We start from the raw sequence: 19,695 nt of genomic DNA, 5'->3' as shown, positions 1-19,695 counted from the left end.
TATTGGAGGTAGGGTACTGACATGGATAGAAAGTTGGTTGACAGACAGAAAGCAAAGAGTGGGGATAAATGGGTCCCTTTCAGAATGGCAGGCAGTGACTAGTGGGGTACCGCAAGGCTCGGTGTTGGGACCGCAGCTATTTACAATATACATCAATGACTTGGATGAAGGGATTAAAAGTACCATTAGCAAATTTGCAGATGATACAAAGCTGGGTGGCAGTGTGAACTGTGAGGAAGATGCTATGAGGTTGCAGGGTGACTTGGACAGGTTGTGTGAGTAGGCGGATGCTTGGCAGATGCAGTTTAATGTGGATAAGTGTGAGGTTATCCACTTTGGTGGTAAGAATAGGAAGGCAGATTATTATCTGAATGGTGTCAAGTTAGGAAAAGGGGACGTACAACGTGATCTGGGTGTCTTAGTGCATCAGTCACTGAAAGGAAGCATGCAGGTACAGCAGGCAGTGAAGAAAGCCAATGGAATGTTGGCCTTCAGAACAAGAGGAGTTGAGTATAGGAGCAAAGAGGTCCTTCTGCAGTTGTACAGGGCCCTAGTGAGACCGCACCTGGAGTACTGTGTGCAGTTTTACTCTCCAAATTTGAGGAAGGATATTCTTGCTATTGAGGGAGTGCAGCGTAGGTTTACTAGGTAAATTCCCGGAATGGCGGGACTGTCATATGTTGAAAGACTGGAGCGACTAGGCTTGTATACACTGGAATTTAGAAGGATGAGAGGGGATCTTATCGAAACGTATAAGATTATTAAGGGGTTGGACACATTAGAGGCAGGAAACATGTTCCCAATGTTGGGGGAGTCCAGAACCAGGGGCCACAGTTTAAGAATAAGGGGTAGGCCATTTAGAACAGAGATGAGGAAAAACATTTTCAGTCAGAGAGTTGTGAATCTGTGGAATTCTCTGCCTCAGAGGGCAGTGGAGGCCAATTCTCTGAATACATTCAAGAGAGAGCTAGATAGAGCTCTTACGGATAGCGGAGTCAGGGGGTATGGGGAGAAAGCAGGAACGGGGTACTGATTGAGAATGATCAGCCATGATCACATTGAATGGCGGTGCTGGCTCGAAGGGCCGAATGGCCTCCTCCTGCACCTATTGTCTATTGTCTATTGACGCAGGTCCTTCATTTTCATTGGACACTAATCCTTTTGGAACACTGTCATTTTCCCAGAGTAACAATGTCTCTTCCCTCAATTGCGGCTTAATTAGTTGATAGCGCTCTTAGCTCCAAGTTCAATTCTCACTCTCCAATCTTGAGCAGAGAAATCAAGGTTGCCATGACAGTGCAGTACCATTGGAAGTCTTATCACTCAGTAAGGCAATATTAAGACCCCATTTATTTTCACAGAGAACCCATACTTTATTTTGAAGAAGAGTAGTGTAGATATCCAGTCGAAATTTATATCTCAACTTCTAAACTAAATGGTCTGTTAACAACCACGTTGCTTTGTGTTAGAGCTTGCTGTGTGCATGTTGACTGTTGTGCCCTCTACATTACTTCTCTCCCGATGTACTTCTCAAGTTCTTATGACGTTTTTGTTAACCTGTTTGTCTGTGGTTTATTGTGATGAATTGTTTCAGAGCTTATGTATACATGATCTAGACAAAAAGCTGACAATACGGTAACTTCAGAAAGAAGAGAGCAAGCAAGTGTTGCAATTCTTCAAATAAGTAGAAAGTTGTCTTTTCGGGCATAGTTATTCAATGTGTTGTGGTTGATGGTCGTCAGGTCGTAATCCATTCGATGTAAATCCATCAAATTGTAATCCATTCATAGTCACATATGCCACATTTATGAATGTATTGATTTAGGAATATATGAGATACATTAGAATTTTTTTTAAGGATAAATCTAATTTAATCGTCAATGTAAATAAAATAATGGGACATTTCCCATAAGCTGTTTCTCTTGCAAAGTTAACAAAAGAACCCTGGAAGTTAATGGAATGCATGCATTTCCTGTATTAGCGGCAAATGCAATTTTCAATTTTGGTTATCAAACTAGAAAGTAAAATTTATTATTTTTTCCAATATTGTCTTCAATTATACTTACTAAAATGTGCTTGTTTTCAATATTTTGATTCAGATGAACATTTGAATGAAATTGACAGTACTTTTTCTCGCAGGTTTATTTTCAATGGGATGGACAGCCTTTCAAACAATTACCCCCAACGTCAAAGAAGAGGGTGCAATGAAGGAAGACAGTGGAATGCAGGACACCCCATATAGTGAGGTTGGTGCCATCGATACTGTCCTGCAGAGAATTGCTTGGGTTGCTAAAAGCACTAATGCTCTCGAATTTATACTTCCCATGAAAAAACGTTAGATTTTAAAGACACTTCGACAGGTACATGGATAGGAAAGGTTTAGAGGGATATGGGCCAAATGCAGGTTGGTGGGGCCAAGTTTAGATGGGGCACCTTGGTTGGCATGGGCAAGCGGGGCTGAAGGGCCTGGCTCCATGCTGTATGACTATATAATATAAATGGAAGCTGACCAGTTTACCTTTGGTGCATACAGCGACATGGACCATCACAAGTGGAGCTGTTGTCACTGTAAAAAGTAAAAGAAAAACTAAATGGCATTTCTAGGCCAGCACCTTGGAGCATGAGGAACATTTTTCCCTTGGAGTTGATGAGTCATTGGTTAACATAGAACTAGTGTGAATGAGTGTTTGATGGTCAGCATGGACATGGTGGGCCAGAGGACTTGTTTCCATGCTGTATCCCGAAACTATACTAAACTCAGTAACGTTCATGATTCTCACCTTGAGATAGCAAAGCGTGTTTTCACTTTGCATGGAGGCTAATCTGTGAGTTGGTGATGATTGAAGAATCTAGCCATCCTTCCATCTTCCATTCAAGGCATAGCCAAATGACAAATATCCATTACAAGCTTCCAGGCACCCACAGCTATCTCAGCTATAGGTAAGTATAGTTGAGATAGCTGTGGGAGTCCGTAGCCTATTAATAGGTGGCTCAGCGGTAGAGTTGCTGCCTTACAGCGAATGCAGCGCCGGAGACTCAGGTTCGATCCTGACTACGGGCACCGTCTGTATGGAGTTTGTACGTTCTCCCCGTGACCTGCGTGGGTTTTCTCCGAGATCTTCGGTTTCCTCCCACACTCCAAAGACGTACAGGTATGTAGGTTAATTGACTAGGTAGTATGTGAAAATTGTCCCTAGTGTGTGCAGGATAGTGTTAATGTGCTGGGATCGCTGGGCGGTGCGGATTCGGTGGGCCTAAGGGCCTGTTTCCGCGCTGTATCTCTAAATCTAAATCTAAATCTAAAAATAAACATTTTGTCATTGGGCGAGAGATGGGGAGATCCAGAAAGGAAGGATTCAGAGATGGATTTTGTGGAGGTAAGAGCTGGGAGTAAATTGACACTTTAAAGTTTTGCAGGAGTGCAGAAAAAGCACCATTGGAGTCTCTGTGAGAGTTGAAGGAAGGAGCAGAGTAGGATTGAAACAAAGACCTTTCCCTGTAATTTAAGACGGGTGTATCTTGATCTACATAAGTCCCCCACAACCAAACCTTTGTGAATTGAGCTGAGGGGGAAGTTCACTGTGACGATGAGTTGAGGCAGGTGGGTGAACATGTTGATGGTGGGGAATTGGTTGAGTGGAATAAGTGGAGGATCCTCACACCTCTGATGTGGGATGGAGGGGGGAGTGAGAATAATTTTCAAACATGTTATATCTACTATTTATTTATTATTAGGATACTCTTGTGGAGCAGCTGGAGGCATGTGTTGATTACCTGTGGAAATCGGAGAGACATGAACTTATTGCAAAAGTCTACAAACCTGTTATTTTGGTTTACGAGAAGAAGAGAGATTTCAAGGTACTTTTACAATCTTGGTTAATCAGCATTGTAAAGAAGATGATTTTTAATCATGAGAAATTTTATATATGACACATTTTTTGATGAACAATATTTATTATGACGATTAACAACATTTATTATTATTACTTTAATCAAATATATTTAATCAAATATATTGCAAGAGATAAGGAGAGTAAATCTTTCAGACTTTGATAATATTTGCCTGAGGAAGTTCTATTTAATTTGGAAGTTTGGCCTAAAATATTCCTGTTACGTCAAACTGTGAGATGGTGAAGCTTCAAGCCTTATTAAATCTGATTTAATCCTTTTCTGAAAACCAAAATAAATTATACAAATAACTCTCATCTTGAAGCAAATTGATTTTCTCTCACCTCTCTGCTTCTCTTTCTCCTTGTCTTTCCCTGTATCTCTGGGCGAGAATAAGGTATTTTTGTTTATAATTGAGTTGTAAATGCATAAAACAATGAAGGAAATAGACGCCATAGCAATTTTCAAAAAGCGATTAGATATATTCTTGGATGTCGGGCAGTAGTTGAAGGGCATTTTCAAAGAACCAACAGAGATACAAAGGGTTAAATTGACCTCTTCAGAATTCTAAAATGTGTGTGTTGCCATATGTACACTTTGGCTTCAAAACATTCTTTTTATTCCATCCTTTTATAATTTGTTCACACCAAAGATATTACCAATGATTTTTGATTCTTTTGATTATAAGAGTCAGGAAGACATGTTGCAATGTTGTAGGACTTTGGTTAGGGCCCCATTTAGAGTACTCTGTTCGCCCTGTTACAGGAAGGAGGTGGAGGCTTTGGAGAGGGTGCAGAAGAGTTTTGCCAGAATACTGTCTAGATTGGAAGGTATTAGCTGTAAGGAGAGGCTGGACAAATTTGAATAGCTTTCTCTGAAATGTCGAAGGTTGAGGGGAGACCTGATGTAAGTATAGAAAATTATGAGAGGCATAGATAGGAAAGACAGTCAGAGGTTATGGAGCGAAGGCAGGAGAATGGGGTTAGGAGGGAAAGATAGATCAGCCATGATTGAATGTCGGAGTAGACTTGATGTGCCGAATGGCCTAATTCCGCTCCTATCATTTATGATCTTATGATCAAATAGAAACATGGAAAAATAGGTGCAGGAGTAGCCCATTCAGCCCTTCGAGACAGCACCACCATTCAATATGATCATGGCTGATCATCTAAAATCAGTACCCTATTCCTGCTTTTTCCCGATATCCCTTGATTCCTTTAGCCCCAAGAGTCAAATCTAACTCTCTCTTGAAAATATCCAGTGAATTGGCCTCCACTGCCTTCTGTGGCGGAGAATTCCACAGATTCACAACTCTCTGGGTGAAAAAAGTTTTTCCTCATCTCAGTCCTAAATGGCCTATCCCTTATTGTTAAACTGTGACCGCTGGTACTGGACTCCCCCAATATCGGGAACGTATACCCTGCATCTAGTCTGTCCAATCCCTTAAGAATTTTATATGTTTCTTTAAGATCCCTTCTCATTTCACACCTACTCAGAGACTGGCTGGAGTTTGCAAAGACTGACCCTCCCCCCCCCCCCCCTCTGCAATCGCCAATTTGCACATCCTCACAGAATGACTCCAGTTTAACAACAGAAAGTGCGGAGGTGGAGAGGCTATTCAGAAAACAGAAAAGCCGGAAACCTCCAGGACCGGACAATGTTTCCCCCTCCACCCTCAAGCTCTGTGCCGAACAACTGGCACCGATCTACACAGACATTTTCAACCAGTCCCTGCAAACCTGCACTATCCCTGCCTGCTTCAAGGTCTCCACTATTGTCCCTGTACCCAAAAAGACAAGGACCACTGGTCTTAATGACTACAGGCCTGTCGCACTTCCTTCTGAACTCTCTCTACACCAACGACTGCACCTCCACAGACTCCTCTGTCAAGCTCCTCAAGTTTGCAGATGACACAACCCTGATTGGACTGATCCAGGATGGGGAGGAATCTGCCTACAGAGGGGAAGTGACACAGCTGGCGTCCTGGTGCCATCGCAACAACCTGGAGCTCAATGCTCTCAAGACAGTGGAACTAATTGTAGACTTTCGAAGAGATCCCCCTCCCCTCCCCCACTCACCATCGACAACACCATGGTCACATCTGTGGAGTCATTTAAGTTCCTTGGAACCATCATCTCCAGGGACCTTAAATGGGGGGCCACCTTCGACCCCACAGTCAAAAAGGCCCAACAGAGGATGTACTTCCTGCGGCAACTGAAGAAACACAATCTGCCACAGGCAATGATGGTCCAATTCTATACTGCTATCATTGAGTCCATCCTCACCTTCTCCATCAGGGTCTGGTTTGGCTCAGCCACCAAGCACGACATCCGGAGGCTGCAACGAATCGTTCACACAGCTGAGAAGGTTGTTGGCTGCAACCTTCCCCCCATTGATGAACTGTACACTGCAAGGGCCATGAAGCGAGCGGGCAAGATCATCTCTGACCCCTCTCACTCTGGCCACAAACTCTTTGAAGCACTTCCCTCTGGAAGGCGACTCCAGACTGTCAAAGCAGCCACAGCCAGACATAAAAACAGCTTTTTTTCCCACGAGTGATAGTTCTACTCAATAACCAAAGTCTGTAATCTCTTTTTTGCTCTGGTTTATTTTCACCCACATGTTTAGACCGTAATGTTGAATCCTTATTGTTTTGATGTGTTTATGCTTTATTCTTAATTGTTAACTGTATGTTTGTGTTGTCATTTGTGAGCGGAGCACCAAGGCACATTCCTTGTATATGCATACTTGGCCAATAAACGTATTCATTCATTCATTCATTCATTCATTCATTCATCCTAAATTCCAGTGAATACAAGCCCAGGCGACCTATTCTTTCATCATATAACAGTCCCGCCATCCCGGGAATTAACCTGGTTAACCTCCCTCAATAGCAATAATGTCCTTCCTCAAATTAGAAGACCAAAATTCCACACAATACTCCAGGTGTGGTCACACCAGGGCCTTGTACAACTGCTGTAGGACCTCCTTGCACCTAAACTCAAATCCTCTCGCAATGAATACTAGAATGAAATACTAGAGACCATAACTTTAAGGTAAGAGAGGGAAAGTTTAAAAGAAATATACGGGGCAAGTTTTTTACACAGAGAGAGGTGGATGCCTGGAACGCACAGACAGGCATCTGAGATAGAGGCAGGTATGATATTGCCAGTGAAAAGGGTTTTTGGTATGGTATGATATTTATTTGTCACATGTACTGAGGTACATTGAAATTCATTTTTGTTTACCGTTCAGAACAAGTATCACTATACATAAGCACTTAGATACATATTAGATAAGCATCTCAGATTCAGTACAAGTGTATAGCAGTAGTACACTGAAACAGTGTGCAGAGTCGCCAATTTGGCACAATTTTCAAGTCCCAGTTGTTGAAAGTACAGGGTTCTAGATATGTGCTCTTAGACAGGCACATGGATATGCTGGGCATCTATGTTTTATTAACATCACCTTATTTACAATTGCTAATAATTGAAGGATCCAGCAGAGTTCCTCTGATCCCTCACATCTTCTCTCTCTGTTGTAACATGTTAAAGATTCTGAGAATTGTTTGTGCTGTTACACCATGGATAGGACCACATTCGAAGGTCCATCAGCAATGCAACTTTTGTATCATGAATGCGATTTTCATATCAACATTTCATTCGTCACAGAAACTGGCAGAGTTATACTACAACATTCACCGATCCTATCTTAAGATCACGGAGGTTGTACATTCGGAGAAGCGATTATTTGGAAGATACTACCGAGTTGCCTTTTATGGGCAGGTAAGAAGAACATATCCTGATTCAGGACATCACTTCCATTCACGTGGTTCATAATCATAAGCCACATCTCAAATACAATTTAAACATGGCAGTGGTTTAACAATCACCTGCATTCTGATGAAAACAGTGTGCCTGAATGTGTTTATGCCATGTTTTGATTCCACTTCACATTTATCTTCATGTTTAGATTGTGTAATATTTAATGCTACACTGCCTCTAAATATGGATTGTTTTTCTGCAGAAGTAAGCCTTGTTCAATGGTACGTTATTGTCATGTGTATCCAAGTGCAGTGAAATTCGCTTTTTGCACACAGTTCTGTAACAATCCTACTATTGTTGAGGCACAATCATACTAAGTACAAGAGTATAAGAAAGTAGACCACACTGAGTCGATACAACAGAGTCGCCACGTTTTACGTGCCATCTTGTACCCTTTGATTCTAACTAACTGTTTCTTTCCACTGGTAACGACAACTGACCTGTAATATCACAGAAGCTGTGATCAGTGACAAAGTTGCAGTCTGTTACATTCCCAGTATATTGCTGAACTACTCCAACACGTTGTGTCTATCTTTCTATACCGTGCAGAAGTACTGAATCATCTTGAGCATCTTGCATCGGATTCCAAATGATCATGTAGAAAAAAGACACAAAGTGTTGCAGTAACTCAGTGGGTCAGGCAGCATCTCTGGGGAACATAGGTTTAAGGTGAGAGGGGAAAGATTCAACAGGAACTTGAGGGGCAACTTTTTCGCACAGTGGGTATATGGAACAAGGTGCCAGAGGAGGTAGTTGAGGCAGGTACCATAACAACATTTAAAAGGCATCTGGACAGGTACATGGATGGGAAAGATCTAGAGGGATATGGGCCAAACACGGGCAAGTGGGATTTGTACCAGTGACGGGGACTTGTCAACTAAGAACTTTGATTCACTAAAATGTAAAATCTAAGTGGAATAAGGACAAGTATGAATCTTGCTTTGGAACATTTGCAAAGGAGGAAGAAAGAAGAGGATTTTAGTTCATGTGCTAGGATGTAAAACCGTGATGAATGATGGTGACAAGGTATATGGACTGCACGGTGAGGCACCAGAAACTTGAAAATATTTGGTACCAAAAGAAAATGGCGCTTTGAATGAATCACAGGGAAAATAGTTCAATCATTCGGCAAAGAGTGCAATGAGAATATTTGTTAAGAAGCAATCCAAATTCAAGGTCCTGATGCCAAAGACCTTTCCATTGTGAGTGAATGCGATGGTAGACATAGTTGACTATCCATAATTGATTACAATGAATAGTTACCCAATTGAAATATTCTCTCCACTGCAATTTCCAATCCTCTCTTTGTCTAATTTTCAAACGAACCATATTTAGCTTCTTGAGTTTGTAAAATATTACCATTACGAATACTGCCAAATCATAGAAATATCTATTCTTGTGGATCCCACTGGCTACTGCATACTTGTTTGGTTCACCTGTGCAGTAATGTATATATGTGTTTTGTTTAATACAATATTTTCCCCTTTTTTTCCCCATTCCTCAAGGCGGTGGTAAGTTTTCTTTTCTCTTTTTTCCAAAACCCTTTGACATCCAACTTTCCCTTAACACCACATGAAAATAACCTAACTTTGGCGAATAACTTATGTTGTTGAATATTATGATCATCATCACTGTGAGACAAGAAAATGAGATGCATCTTAGATTTTGATGTTGCCTTTCTTGTTTTTCAAAAAGATTCTAATACAAAAAGTACTGTTCATCTCCAATAACCATCACACCCATTGCTTTCAGAAACCATTGCCAATTGAGGCTAAGAGTGGTCGAGTTCATCTAGTTTAGTTTTGGTTCAGTTTAGTTTATTAATGTCACGTGAGGTACAGTGAAAAGCTTCTTTGTTGCGCGCTATCCAGTCAATGAATGGACTATGCATGATTAAAATCAAGCTGTCCACAGTGTACAGATTCAGGATAAAGAGATAAAGGATCATTTAGTGCAATAATAGTCTGATAAAGTCCGATTAAAGATAGTTCAAAGGATCACTACCAAAAGCAAATATATTTTAGCCCGCACCACTAATTGCAATCAAGACAAGTGAGACATTTTACAAACTCTTAATTTGTTGTGTGCTGCCTGAGTATTTATTTGCACATATACTGTGTGTCATTCATTACAAAGATTATCAGTGAATATCTGTATCACCAAATACAGTCAGGATTTGAGATACGTTTTTTTACCCCAGCCTAAACTCATATTAAAAAGCTCTGATTGATAACCCTTGTTCTCACACAAGTGATGTCTAATATTGTGCTAATATTTCTCCATTGCCATTGAATTATCAAATAATATTCAAATCCTGGACACTGACAATAATTATGGGTTTAATGATGCTTTGAGAGCAGAATTTCCCACCATGTTATGTTACGTACGGATTTGCAGGGACATATTGCTTTTTCCATAATACCCTGTCAGAGAAAATCGGGTAAATTTAGACATAAATTAAAAATGTTTCGCAATAACACCTCCTCCCTTTGCTGGGGTGGTCTGCTATTTCATACTTCATTGGTGTATTCCATCCAATGTTGGATCACTGTTGCTGAATTGACAGCTAACTTCTCTCAGTCGGTTGGGACTTCCATGTTTGTCCATTTTAGACAATAGACAATAGACAATAGGTGCAGGAGTAGGCCATTCAGCCCTTCGAGCCAGCACCGCCATTCAATGCAATCATGGCTGATCACTCTCAATCAGTACCCCGTTCCTGCCTTCTCCCCATACCCCCTCACTCCGCTATCCTTAAGAGCTCTATCCAGCTCTCTCTTGAAAGCATCCAACGAACTGGCCTCCACTGCCTTCTGAAGCAGAGAATTCCACACCTTCACCACTCTCTGACTGAAAAAGTTCTTCCTCATCTCCGTGCTAATGCCAAGTAGATGAGTAGCCGGATGCCACGACATACTGTAGACCGCTACTGGGCTGAGTGCTGGGAATTGGGTTTCCTATAGTTTTGAGTTTTAGTTTTTAGTTTTAGAGATACAGCGCGGAAACAGGCCCTTCGGCCCACCGAGTCCACACCGACCAGCGATTCCCGCACACTAACACTATCCTACACACACTAGGGACAATTTTACATTTTACACCAAGCCAATTAACCTACAAACCTGTGCATCTTTGGAGTGTGGGAGGAAACCGAAGATCTCGGTGAAAACCCACGCAGGCCACGGGGAGAACGTAAAACTCCGTACAGACAAGCACCCGTAGGCAGGATCGAACCCGGGTCTCTGGCACTGTAAGACAGTAGCTCTACTGCTAAGCCACCTTGCTGCCCTACAGATTGATACTGATGGCCAGAATGGACACATAGGCTGAAAGGCTTGTTTCCAAGCTGTGTGACTTTATGACTCTCAAGTTCATTTCTTCATAAAAGACTATTTATGTAATATTCAGAACAGACCACACAGTGGCAGTATTCATCAATAATTCTAGTTTTGCTGTCCTTGTTTCTGGAGTCAATGTTCCATTTGAAATGCTTTTCTAGTCTTTCACTACCACAGCATATGCATTTTTTAAAGTGAATTACTCATCCCTCACTGGTTTTACATGGATAAAGTTTTCCCAACTTAAATTGTCTGTTGAGTCTTGATGATCTTTTCTATGACCTGCATATCATCAATCATTCACAGATCGCTGTCACTTCTACTCCGTTATGTAAATCATAGCATAGTAATATCTACAATTAGTTTTGGCAACCAGGGCATTTGAGGAGAAATAGCCAAGGGTAGTGCTCTTGTCCTCCATGTGACCAGGTGCCAGGACCAAGGGTATGTGTGCAGTATCTATTGAAATAGTTGCCCCAACATTGCGCCACAATACATGACGAAGGAACAGCATGGATTTGGAAAAGCCGTAACAGAGGGAGAAAGGGATTGTGATAATTACAGTGAAGCAAATGGAACAAGCTAATCAATAGTCAATCAATAGTCATTTATTTGTCACATACACACAAATGTGCAGTGAAATGAAAAAATTACCAGCAGTTCAACAATAAGACCAATAAGAATAATCAATAAAAATGCAATAACACATACAATCATAAACTAACACCAAACAAAAGAAACATCCATCACAGTGAGTCTCCTCCAGTCTCTCCTCACTATGATGGAAGGCCAGAATGACTTTTTCTCTTCCCTGCCATCTTCTCCCGCGGTCAGGCTGTTGAAGTTGCCACGTCGGGGCTCCCGACATTGAAGCCCCTGCCGGGCGGAGAAAATCCCGCGGCCTATTTCAGGCCGTCCCGGACGGTGAAAGGTCCGCCGCGGGCCGACCCAAGCCCCGCGATTCGGGGCAGGCGAAGACGCTGCCGCTGCCGCTGCGGGAGCTCCCGACGTCGGCCCCCACCCAGGGGCCTGCGGGCTTCCGACGTCCAGGCGGCCCGCGCCGGAGCCTCCGGAGACGAGTCGCAGCCGCTCCCGCAGCATCCGAAGGCAGCCAGCGCCGCAGGTGGTGAGTCCGGGCTGCGGGCTCTGCGAACCAGAGCCCAGGTGGTCCTAGCCAGAGGCCGCCAGCTCCAGGTGCATGGCCGGTGGTAGGCCGCAGCGGGAACGGAGACACGACACAGAAAACAAAGATCGGGTCTCCGTTCGGGAGAGACAATGTTACAGTTCCCACCCCGCCCACATAACACACAACCGCAAACACTACATCATATTTAAATGACAATTAAGATAAAAACAACAAAAAACACAAAAGACAACGGACTGCAGGCAAGCCGCAGCTGCGAGAGCGTGGATTTGCGAAGAGGGTCTGGAGAAGGAAGCAAGGATCATTGTCACAGTTCATTCCGGGCAGCTCCACAACAGTTCATTTCGGGCAGCTCCACAGCTCTCAGGGACACATTTGGAGATGGATATCAAATCCTGCTGGAGGCCCACCCACTCGGTGAAGAATGCTCTTTGGTCTGTCCAAAACCTGATGGTCTTCCAACACACCGGGATGTCCATCAGATAATGTTGCCCACTGGCCCATTCCAGGCTTTAGGAGGACGTGCTGACGGACCCACTGAAGCTTGGAGCGGTCAAAACCAAGTCTCTGTTGGGGAGGACCACAGGCTGGGTTCCTTCCCTCATTGAAGAACAAAGTCCGTTGGGGAACACTCATCAAACAATGGAAGGGGTGTCACCCCAGGAGGGCACATGAGGGGCAAGGGGATTTTCTTTAAAGATAGGACATAGGTTCAAGTTGAGGGGGGAAAGATTTAATAGGAACTTCTTTACACAAAGGATGGTGAGTGTATGGAATGAGCTGGCAGAGAACGTGGTTGAGGCAGGTACTCACGTAATGTTTAAGAAATATTTAGACAGTTACAAGGATAGGCCATTTAGAACGGAGATGAGGAAAAACTTTTTCAGTCAGAGAGTTGTGAATCTGTGGAATTCTCTGCCTCAGAAGGCAGTGGAGGCCAATTCTCTGGATGCTTTCAAGAGAGAGCTAGATAGAGCTCTTAAAGATAGCGGAGTCAAGGGATATGGGGAGAAGGTAGGAACGGGGTACTGATTGTGGATGATCAGCCATGATCACAGTGACTGGCGGTGCTGGCTCGAAGGGCTGAATGGTCTACTCCTGCACGTATTGTCTATTGTCTATTAACAGATTTAGAGGGATATGGGCCAATTGCAGGCAGGTGGGACTAGTGGATGGAGCATGTTGGCCGGTGTGGGCAAGTTGGGCCAGGGAGGCTGTATCCACGCTGCATGATTCTATGACTCTCAGCAAACATTACTGAGTATGACACTATTGAATATATAGCACTGCGAATGTATGACGAGTTTTTCCACAGCATTTTGTTTTGTGTGTATTTTTTAAATTCTGAATAAACTTTATTTTTGAAATTAACAGAAGTCTTGGAATCCTCACCAGTCCATTTGGGGAGAGGGGGAAATGATTGCATTAATGTTGCCCCAAGCACCCATCAGCTGTCAGAGATGGGTGCTGTCTTCTTCCAATCATTTTTTGAAAGTGACAATGCCAAATCAGCTCCTATTAGAGCATAGGAAGGAACTGCAGATGCTGGTTAAAAACCGAAGTTGGCATCAAAAAGCTGGAGTAACTCAGCGGGACAGGCAGCATCTCTGGAGAGAAGGAATGGGTGACATTTCAGATTGTGACCCTTCTTCCTGGGTAAATACGTCACCCATTACTTCTCTCCAGAGGAAGAAGGGTCTTGACCTGAAACGTCACCCATTCCTTCTCTCCAGGGATGCTGCCTGTCCCATTGAGTTACTCCAGCTTTTTGTGCTTATCTTCAGCTCCTATTAGAGAACTGATAGAGACTATCAGTGACATACCTGCTGGTATGTCTCTGGGCGAAGGTACCAGGTAATGTGAACAGAGCCATCACCACTTGTACCCAAACGGGAACTGGAATGATTACTGATTTCTGATATTTTTAGTTTAATAATAATAATAATAATAATAAACATTTATTTTTTATAGCGCTTTTCCAAATGCTCAAAGACGCTTTACAAAAACAGTCAAGACATAAAAACAAACAAACGAACTGTCCTGACGGAGAAGCGGCGAACAAATAGTTTAGTTTAATTTGGAGGTACAGCGCGGAAACAGGTCCACCGAGTCCACGCTGAACAGCGAACCACATATACTAGCACTATCCTACACACAAGGGACAATTTTTACAATTTTACCGAGGCCAATGAACCTAAAAACCTGTCTGTCTTTGGAGAGTGGGAGGAGACTGGAGCACCAGGAGAAAATTCACGGGGAGAATGTACAAACTTCGTGTAGACAGCACCTATTGGTAGGATCAAACCCATGTATCTAGCGCTGTAAGGAAGTAACTCTACCACTGCACCATTGTGAAATAAATTAGTTATACAGGGATTATATAGTTTGTCAAACTTCTAGAGTAAGTCATTAATGAAACGCTAGGAAAAACTTGGACTGGCGAATATACAAAAGACCTAATAATGTCAATCAAAAATAACAGGATGTAGATTAATTGACTGGGTAAAATGTAAAAAATTGCCCCTAGTGTGTGTAGGATAGTGTTAATGTGCGGGGATCGCTGGGCGGTGCGGACTTGGTGGGCCGAAAAGGCCTGTTTCCGTGCTGTATCTGAAATATGAAAATAAATAATATAATATGAATAATCCAGGAGAGACATTTTTATTATTTCATTGGCTTTGTCCTTTGAATAAAATTCAAAATCAGAGACCCGGCTTCGATCCTGACTACGGATGCTGTCTGTTTAGAGTTTGTACGTTCTCCCTGGGACCTGCGTGGGTTTTCTCTGAGATCTTCGGTTTCCTCCCACACTCCAAAGACGTACAAATTTGTAAGCTAATTGGTTTGGTATAAAGGTAAATTGTCCCTAGTGTGTGTAGGATAGTGCATGTGTGCGGATCGCTGGATGGTGCAGACTCAGTGGGCTGAAGGGCCTGTTTCCGCGCTATATTTCTAAACTAAACCAAGCTACATCAAATTGAACATTAATAACACTTAAGTCATTTTACTAGGTTTATCACTGAAAATTATGACATGTTCTTTTGATTGCAATCAATTTGCTGGCTGTCTCTTGAAGGTGAATAAAATGATTTACAACAATTGCAAATCTAACCTTGCAAAAACAATAAAAGCATCACAGCTCATCAATCAACATTGATGAGTTTAACTTAATTTCTTCTCTGTGATATTATTTTCTTATTATATAAGTGAAAATCAAAAAAAATTGCAGAAGCTGGAAAACTAAAATAAAAATAGAAAATACTGGAATTACCTAGCGAGTCAGACAACATCTGTGGCAAGAGAAACAGAGCTAGTGTTTCAGGTCAAAGACTCTCCATCAGAATTGATCAAGGGTCATCAGCCTAAAATATTATCTCTCTTTCTCTCTCCATGAACTGCCAGACTTGCTGAGTTCTTCCAGCATTTATTTTTTTATTCATATTTTCCCATGTCCTTGCTTCCACCGAGCAACCAATTCTCCATCCCACTCGTTAATTTGGCCTGCTTCTGCTTTCTCCTTTAGCCCTGTGCTAGAAACCTCTCCCTTTGTCCTACCGGCTCTAGTCTCCGCACTCGTCATCAGTAACAGATTCCCCTTTCTCTAGGAAGGAAAGGCAGATGCTGGTTTAAACCGAAGATAGACACAAATATTGGAGCAGCTCAGCGAAACAGACAGACAGCATCACTGGAGAGAAGGAATAGGTGGCATTTCGGGTCGAGACCTTTCTTCAGACTGGTCTCGAAGGGTCTTGACCCAAAACGTCACAGATTCTCCTTTGCTCTGCTCTCATAACACCTCCTTAAATCCCTCTGCTGGGTCACCTATCTCACTGTTGTACAAAGGTTCACCATAAAACCTTCTATTCAAATCATATTTACTTCCTTCTCCTAACTCTGACCATCTTTGTGAAATCTTTTGCAATGTTGTGCTACATTAAGGACAAATTAGAGAGGTTTGATGTAAGCTTGGTGTAAGCAACTGAAACTATCCGAAGGCATACAGGTTTGTTTGTAGGTTAGTTGGCTTTGGTAACATTGTAAATTGTCCCTAGTGTGTAGGATAGTGTTAGTGTAGGGGTGATCACTGGTAGGTGCGGACTTGGTGGACCAAGGGGTCTGTTTCCACGCTGCATCTCTAAAGTCTAATACGGCTACCTGGATTTTGATTAAATAGCTTTGTGTCTCTCCAAGTAATAAAAACTAATATATTGATTATCTTAACAATGTTTGTATTGATTGAAAGCTTCAACATTATTCATATAAACTACTTCCAATTCCATAATTTTCATATGTCGGAAAGTATATTAAGCCATTTGTGTACTTGTCTGTCTTCATGTAAACTTTACATAATTGTTCTCTAATTTCTCTGACTAATTTTACCCATTCATTGACTGTGAAATGTTGTTGAGTGCGTTCTGTATCTTGCTCACCGACAAGCCAAGATGTTATGATGGGATAATATGGAGAGAATGCAGGGACTGGACGGGGGTCTTTTAGTGGGAATATGTTCTGGGGGAAGAAAGGATTTTTCCCGCCCTAAAACCCGTACTCTTAACTCACAAAGTTTATTTACAAAGTAATCATAAATGGGTAAAAAAAGGCAATCTCCTTGTAGCCAGTTGCTTAAGAGTATGTGTCCTTAAGGCTGCCAATTGTCCAGTGGAATGTGAGGGTGGGGAAGGTGAACTTTGTGGAGCTTAGGAGGAGCCATGGGGAGAATGGGGCTAGGAGGGAGAGATAGACTAGCCATGATTGAATGGCAGAGTAGACTTGATGGGCCGAATGGCTAATTCTGCTCTTATCACTTGAACTTTTGAGCCAGTGGGCTCATGGGCAGCAGAAATTTTTCAAGCACTCTTCAATTCCTTCAGACCTCCAAAGGAAAGCTTTACATTTGCATTTACACAGAGGATGGAGGGTACATGGAATGAGCTGCCTACGGATGTATTTGGGCAGGTATTATAATGTTTAAAAGACATTTGGACAAGGTCATGGATTGGAGAGGGTTTGGGGGGTATGGACCAAACACGGGCAGATGGGACAAGTGTGAGGAGCTTCTTGGTTAGCATGGGCAAGTTGAGCCGAAGGGCCTGTTTCCGTACTCTCTGACTCTATGACTCGAAATCAAGGCAGCTTCGCCTGAGAGAAAAACAAACTGGATGGCCTCTAAAGACCATGGTTAGATGGCCATCATGGTCATTTGATGTATCAAAGCATTAATTAATTAACTTGCATATGTTCAACTGTGTTAGGCAAGCACCTCTCCCAGTTTCAAAAATCATTAATATTGACATTTCTGATGAGTGGGAATAAAACAGATAGGTTACCGAGTCAGATTTGAATAATACCAACCAGTAGCCATAATTGAAGGTGAATTAAAACCTGCACTGTTATTCATTTTCAGTAGGAGTCAGTAAGTACGTAAGAAGGAAGTACATAAATGCTGGGGTAATTTTTATCCAATTTCCCAACCCAGTAAAGCCAATGTGTTAGACAATAGTAAAGAGGGATTAAATCTACAACATTCTGCTTCTTGCGGCTACCAACTAAATCATTGTAACATTGAAACCTGTTTTAATTTTGACATTTGTTTTATTGGTCAGGCATTCTTTGAAGAAGATGACAGCAAAGAATATATTTATAAAGAGCCCAAGCTAACTGGACTGTCAGAAATTTCTCAGAGATTGTTGAAACTATATGCAGATAAATATGGGGCAGAGAATGTGAAAATGATTCAAGATTCTAACAAGGTAAAGATGGCAAATACAATCCGGTCATCTTTTGGATAAATTTCTAACTTTTTTAGTAACTATATATGTTTAGAATTGTTTTTGAAACATGGTTTATTTTTGTCTCTTTTATAAATTCTATCAGTCAGCAATTTAAATTCATGAACTTTTAAAATGCAAGTAATTTTTAATCAAAGTATCACTTATTCCGAAGAAATAAAGAACTGCAGATGCTTGTTTATTTTTAAAAAAGAAACAAAGTGCTGGAGTACTCAGTGGGTCAGTCAGCATCTGTGGAGAACATCCGAAGAAGCTTCCCGGACCAAAATGTCACCTATCCTTGTTCTCCAGAAAAGCTGCCAGATCTGCTGAGTTACTTCAGCACTTTGCGTCTTTTTTATCACTGATTCAGAAACTGTTTATACTGTTATGGGGTGAAATAACAAGGAATAATTATTTGAACGTTTGTGTAATGCATCTTGTTTGTGCGTATCTCTGTACCCAGGTCAATCACAAAGAGTTGGATCCAAAGTTTGCTTATATCCAGGTCACCTACGTCACACCATATTTTGATGAGAAAGAACTCACTGAAAGGAGAACAGATTTTGAGAGACATCAGAATATCAAACGTTTTGTGTTTGAGACCCCTTTTACCCTGTCTGGAAAAAAGCACGGGGGTGTAGAAGAACAGTGCAAAAGGAGGACAATCTTAACAAGTGAGTTATGACTTCAAAAGCCGCAACAAGAAACTCCTAAAGTTTATTGGATTTTATCATTAAAATATTTCTCAATATCAACTAAACGGTTAAAACAAATAAGCTTTGAAATTCATTACCAGTTGGTTACTTACAACAACTAAATAGAAAAGTCTCCATGGAGACACTAGGAACTGCAGATGCTGGAATCTTGGGCAAAACACAAAGTGCTGGAGGAACTCAATGGGTCAGTGTTCAACTGTGGAATGAATGGATAAGTGACATTTTGGGTCGAGACCCTTCTTCATACTCTTCTCTATTCTCTTCTTGAATCTGAAGAAAGGTCCTGACTGAAAACATTGCTTGTCCATTCACTCCCCCGGTGCTGCCTGACCCGCTAAGTTGTTTAAGAAAGACCACAAGTTCAGCTTCTAAAATCCATTGATTTCAAATTTAAAATTGTTTTTTCTCTAATAATAATAATATATTCCTTTATTTGTCCCACACCGGGGAAATTTACAAAATTTCCCCGTGTGAAATTAACTTTATTAACTTTTATTAATATGAACTATAATAACTATATTAACTTTTCTTAAAATGAAAATATAGTCCTACAATAATGTGCATAGGAAGGAACTCCAGGTGCTGGCTAATACCAAAGATAGGCACAAAATGCTGGAGTAACTCAACGGGTCAGGCAGCATCTCTGGAGAGAAAAGGAATGGGTGACGTTTCGGGTCAGGACCCTTTTTCAACAATGGCATATTCTCACTGAAAATTCCCTTCCCCTCTCCCCCACTTCAGTCTGAAGAAGGATTCCAACCTGAAAAGTCACCTGTTCCTTTTCTTTATTGATGCTGCCTGGCCCTCTGAGTTACTCCAGCATTTTGTGTCTATCTTCGGTCCTTACAATAATAACTCATCCTCTTTCACCACAGATGTTGCCTGGGTCGCTGAGTGATTACAGCAATTTCTGTTTTTCTTTAATCAAATCTATAGTACCATCTTCAAATTGACCAATCCACAGTGATGAATTATTCATGAGTTGTATGAATTATATTTCAATCTGTTTGAATCTGT

General features: G+C 41.7%; 1 protein-coding gene across 6 annotated transcripts in view; it reads left to right on the top strand.

Moving 5' to 3' along the window:
- Positions 1 to 19,695, top strand: part of dock10 (dedicator of cytokinesis 10) — a 237,631-nt gene that overhangs the window by 206,340 nt on the left and 11,596 nt on the right. For all 6 annotated transcript variants that reach the window (XM_078410849.1, XM_078410845.1, XM_078410848.1 and 3 more), the window contains 5 exons: positions 2,140 to 2,246; positions 3,736 to 3,858; positions 7,560 to 7,673; positions 17,795 to 17,941; positions 18,426 to 18,636. In XM_078410849.1, coding sequence (XP_078266975.1) covers positions 2,140 to 2,246; positions 3,736 to 3,858; positions 7,560 to 7,673; positions 17,795 to 17,941; positions 18,426 to 18,636 — 702 coding nt within the window. The remainder of the gene's footprint in view (positions 1 to 2,139; positions 2,247 to 3,735; positions 3,859 to 7,559; positions 7,674 to 17,794; positions 17,942 to 18,425; positions 18,637 to 19,695) is intronic.

Source organism: Rhinoraja longicauda, chromosome 13, assembly GCF_053455715.1.
Source record: "Rhinoraja longicauda isolate Sanriku21f chromosome 13, sRhiLon1.1, whole genome shotgun sequence".
Taxonomy (NCBI): Eukaryota; Metazoa; Chordata; class Chondrichthyes; order Rajiformes; family Arhynchobatidae; genus Rhinoraja; species Rhinoraja longicauda.
The sequence above is the reverse complement of the archived record's forward strand: the minus strand, read 5'-3'. Positions and strand labels throughout refer to the sequence as shown.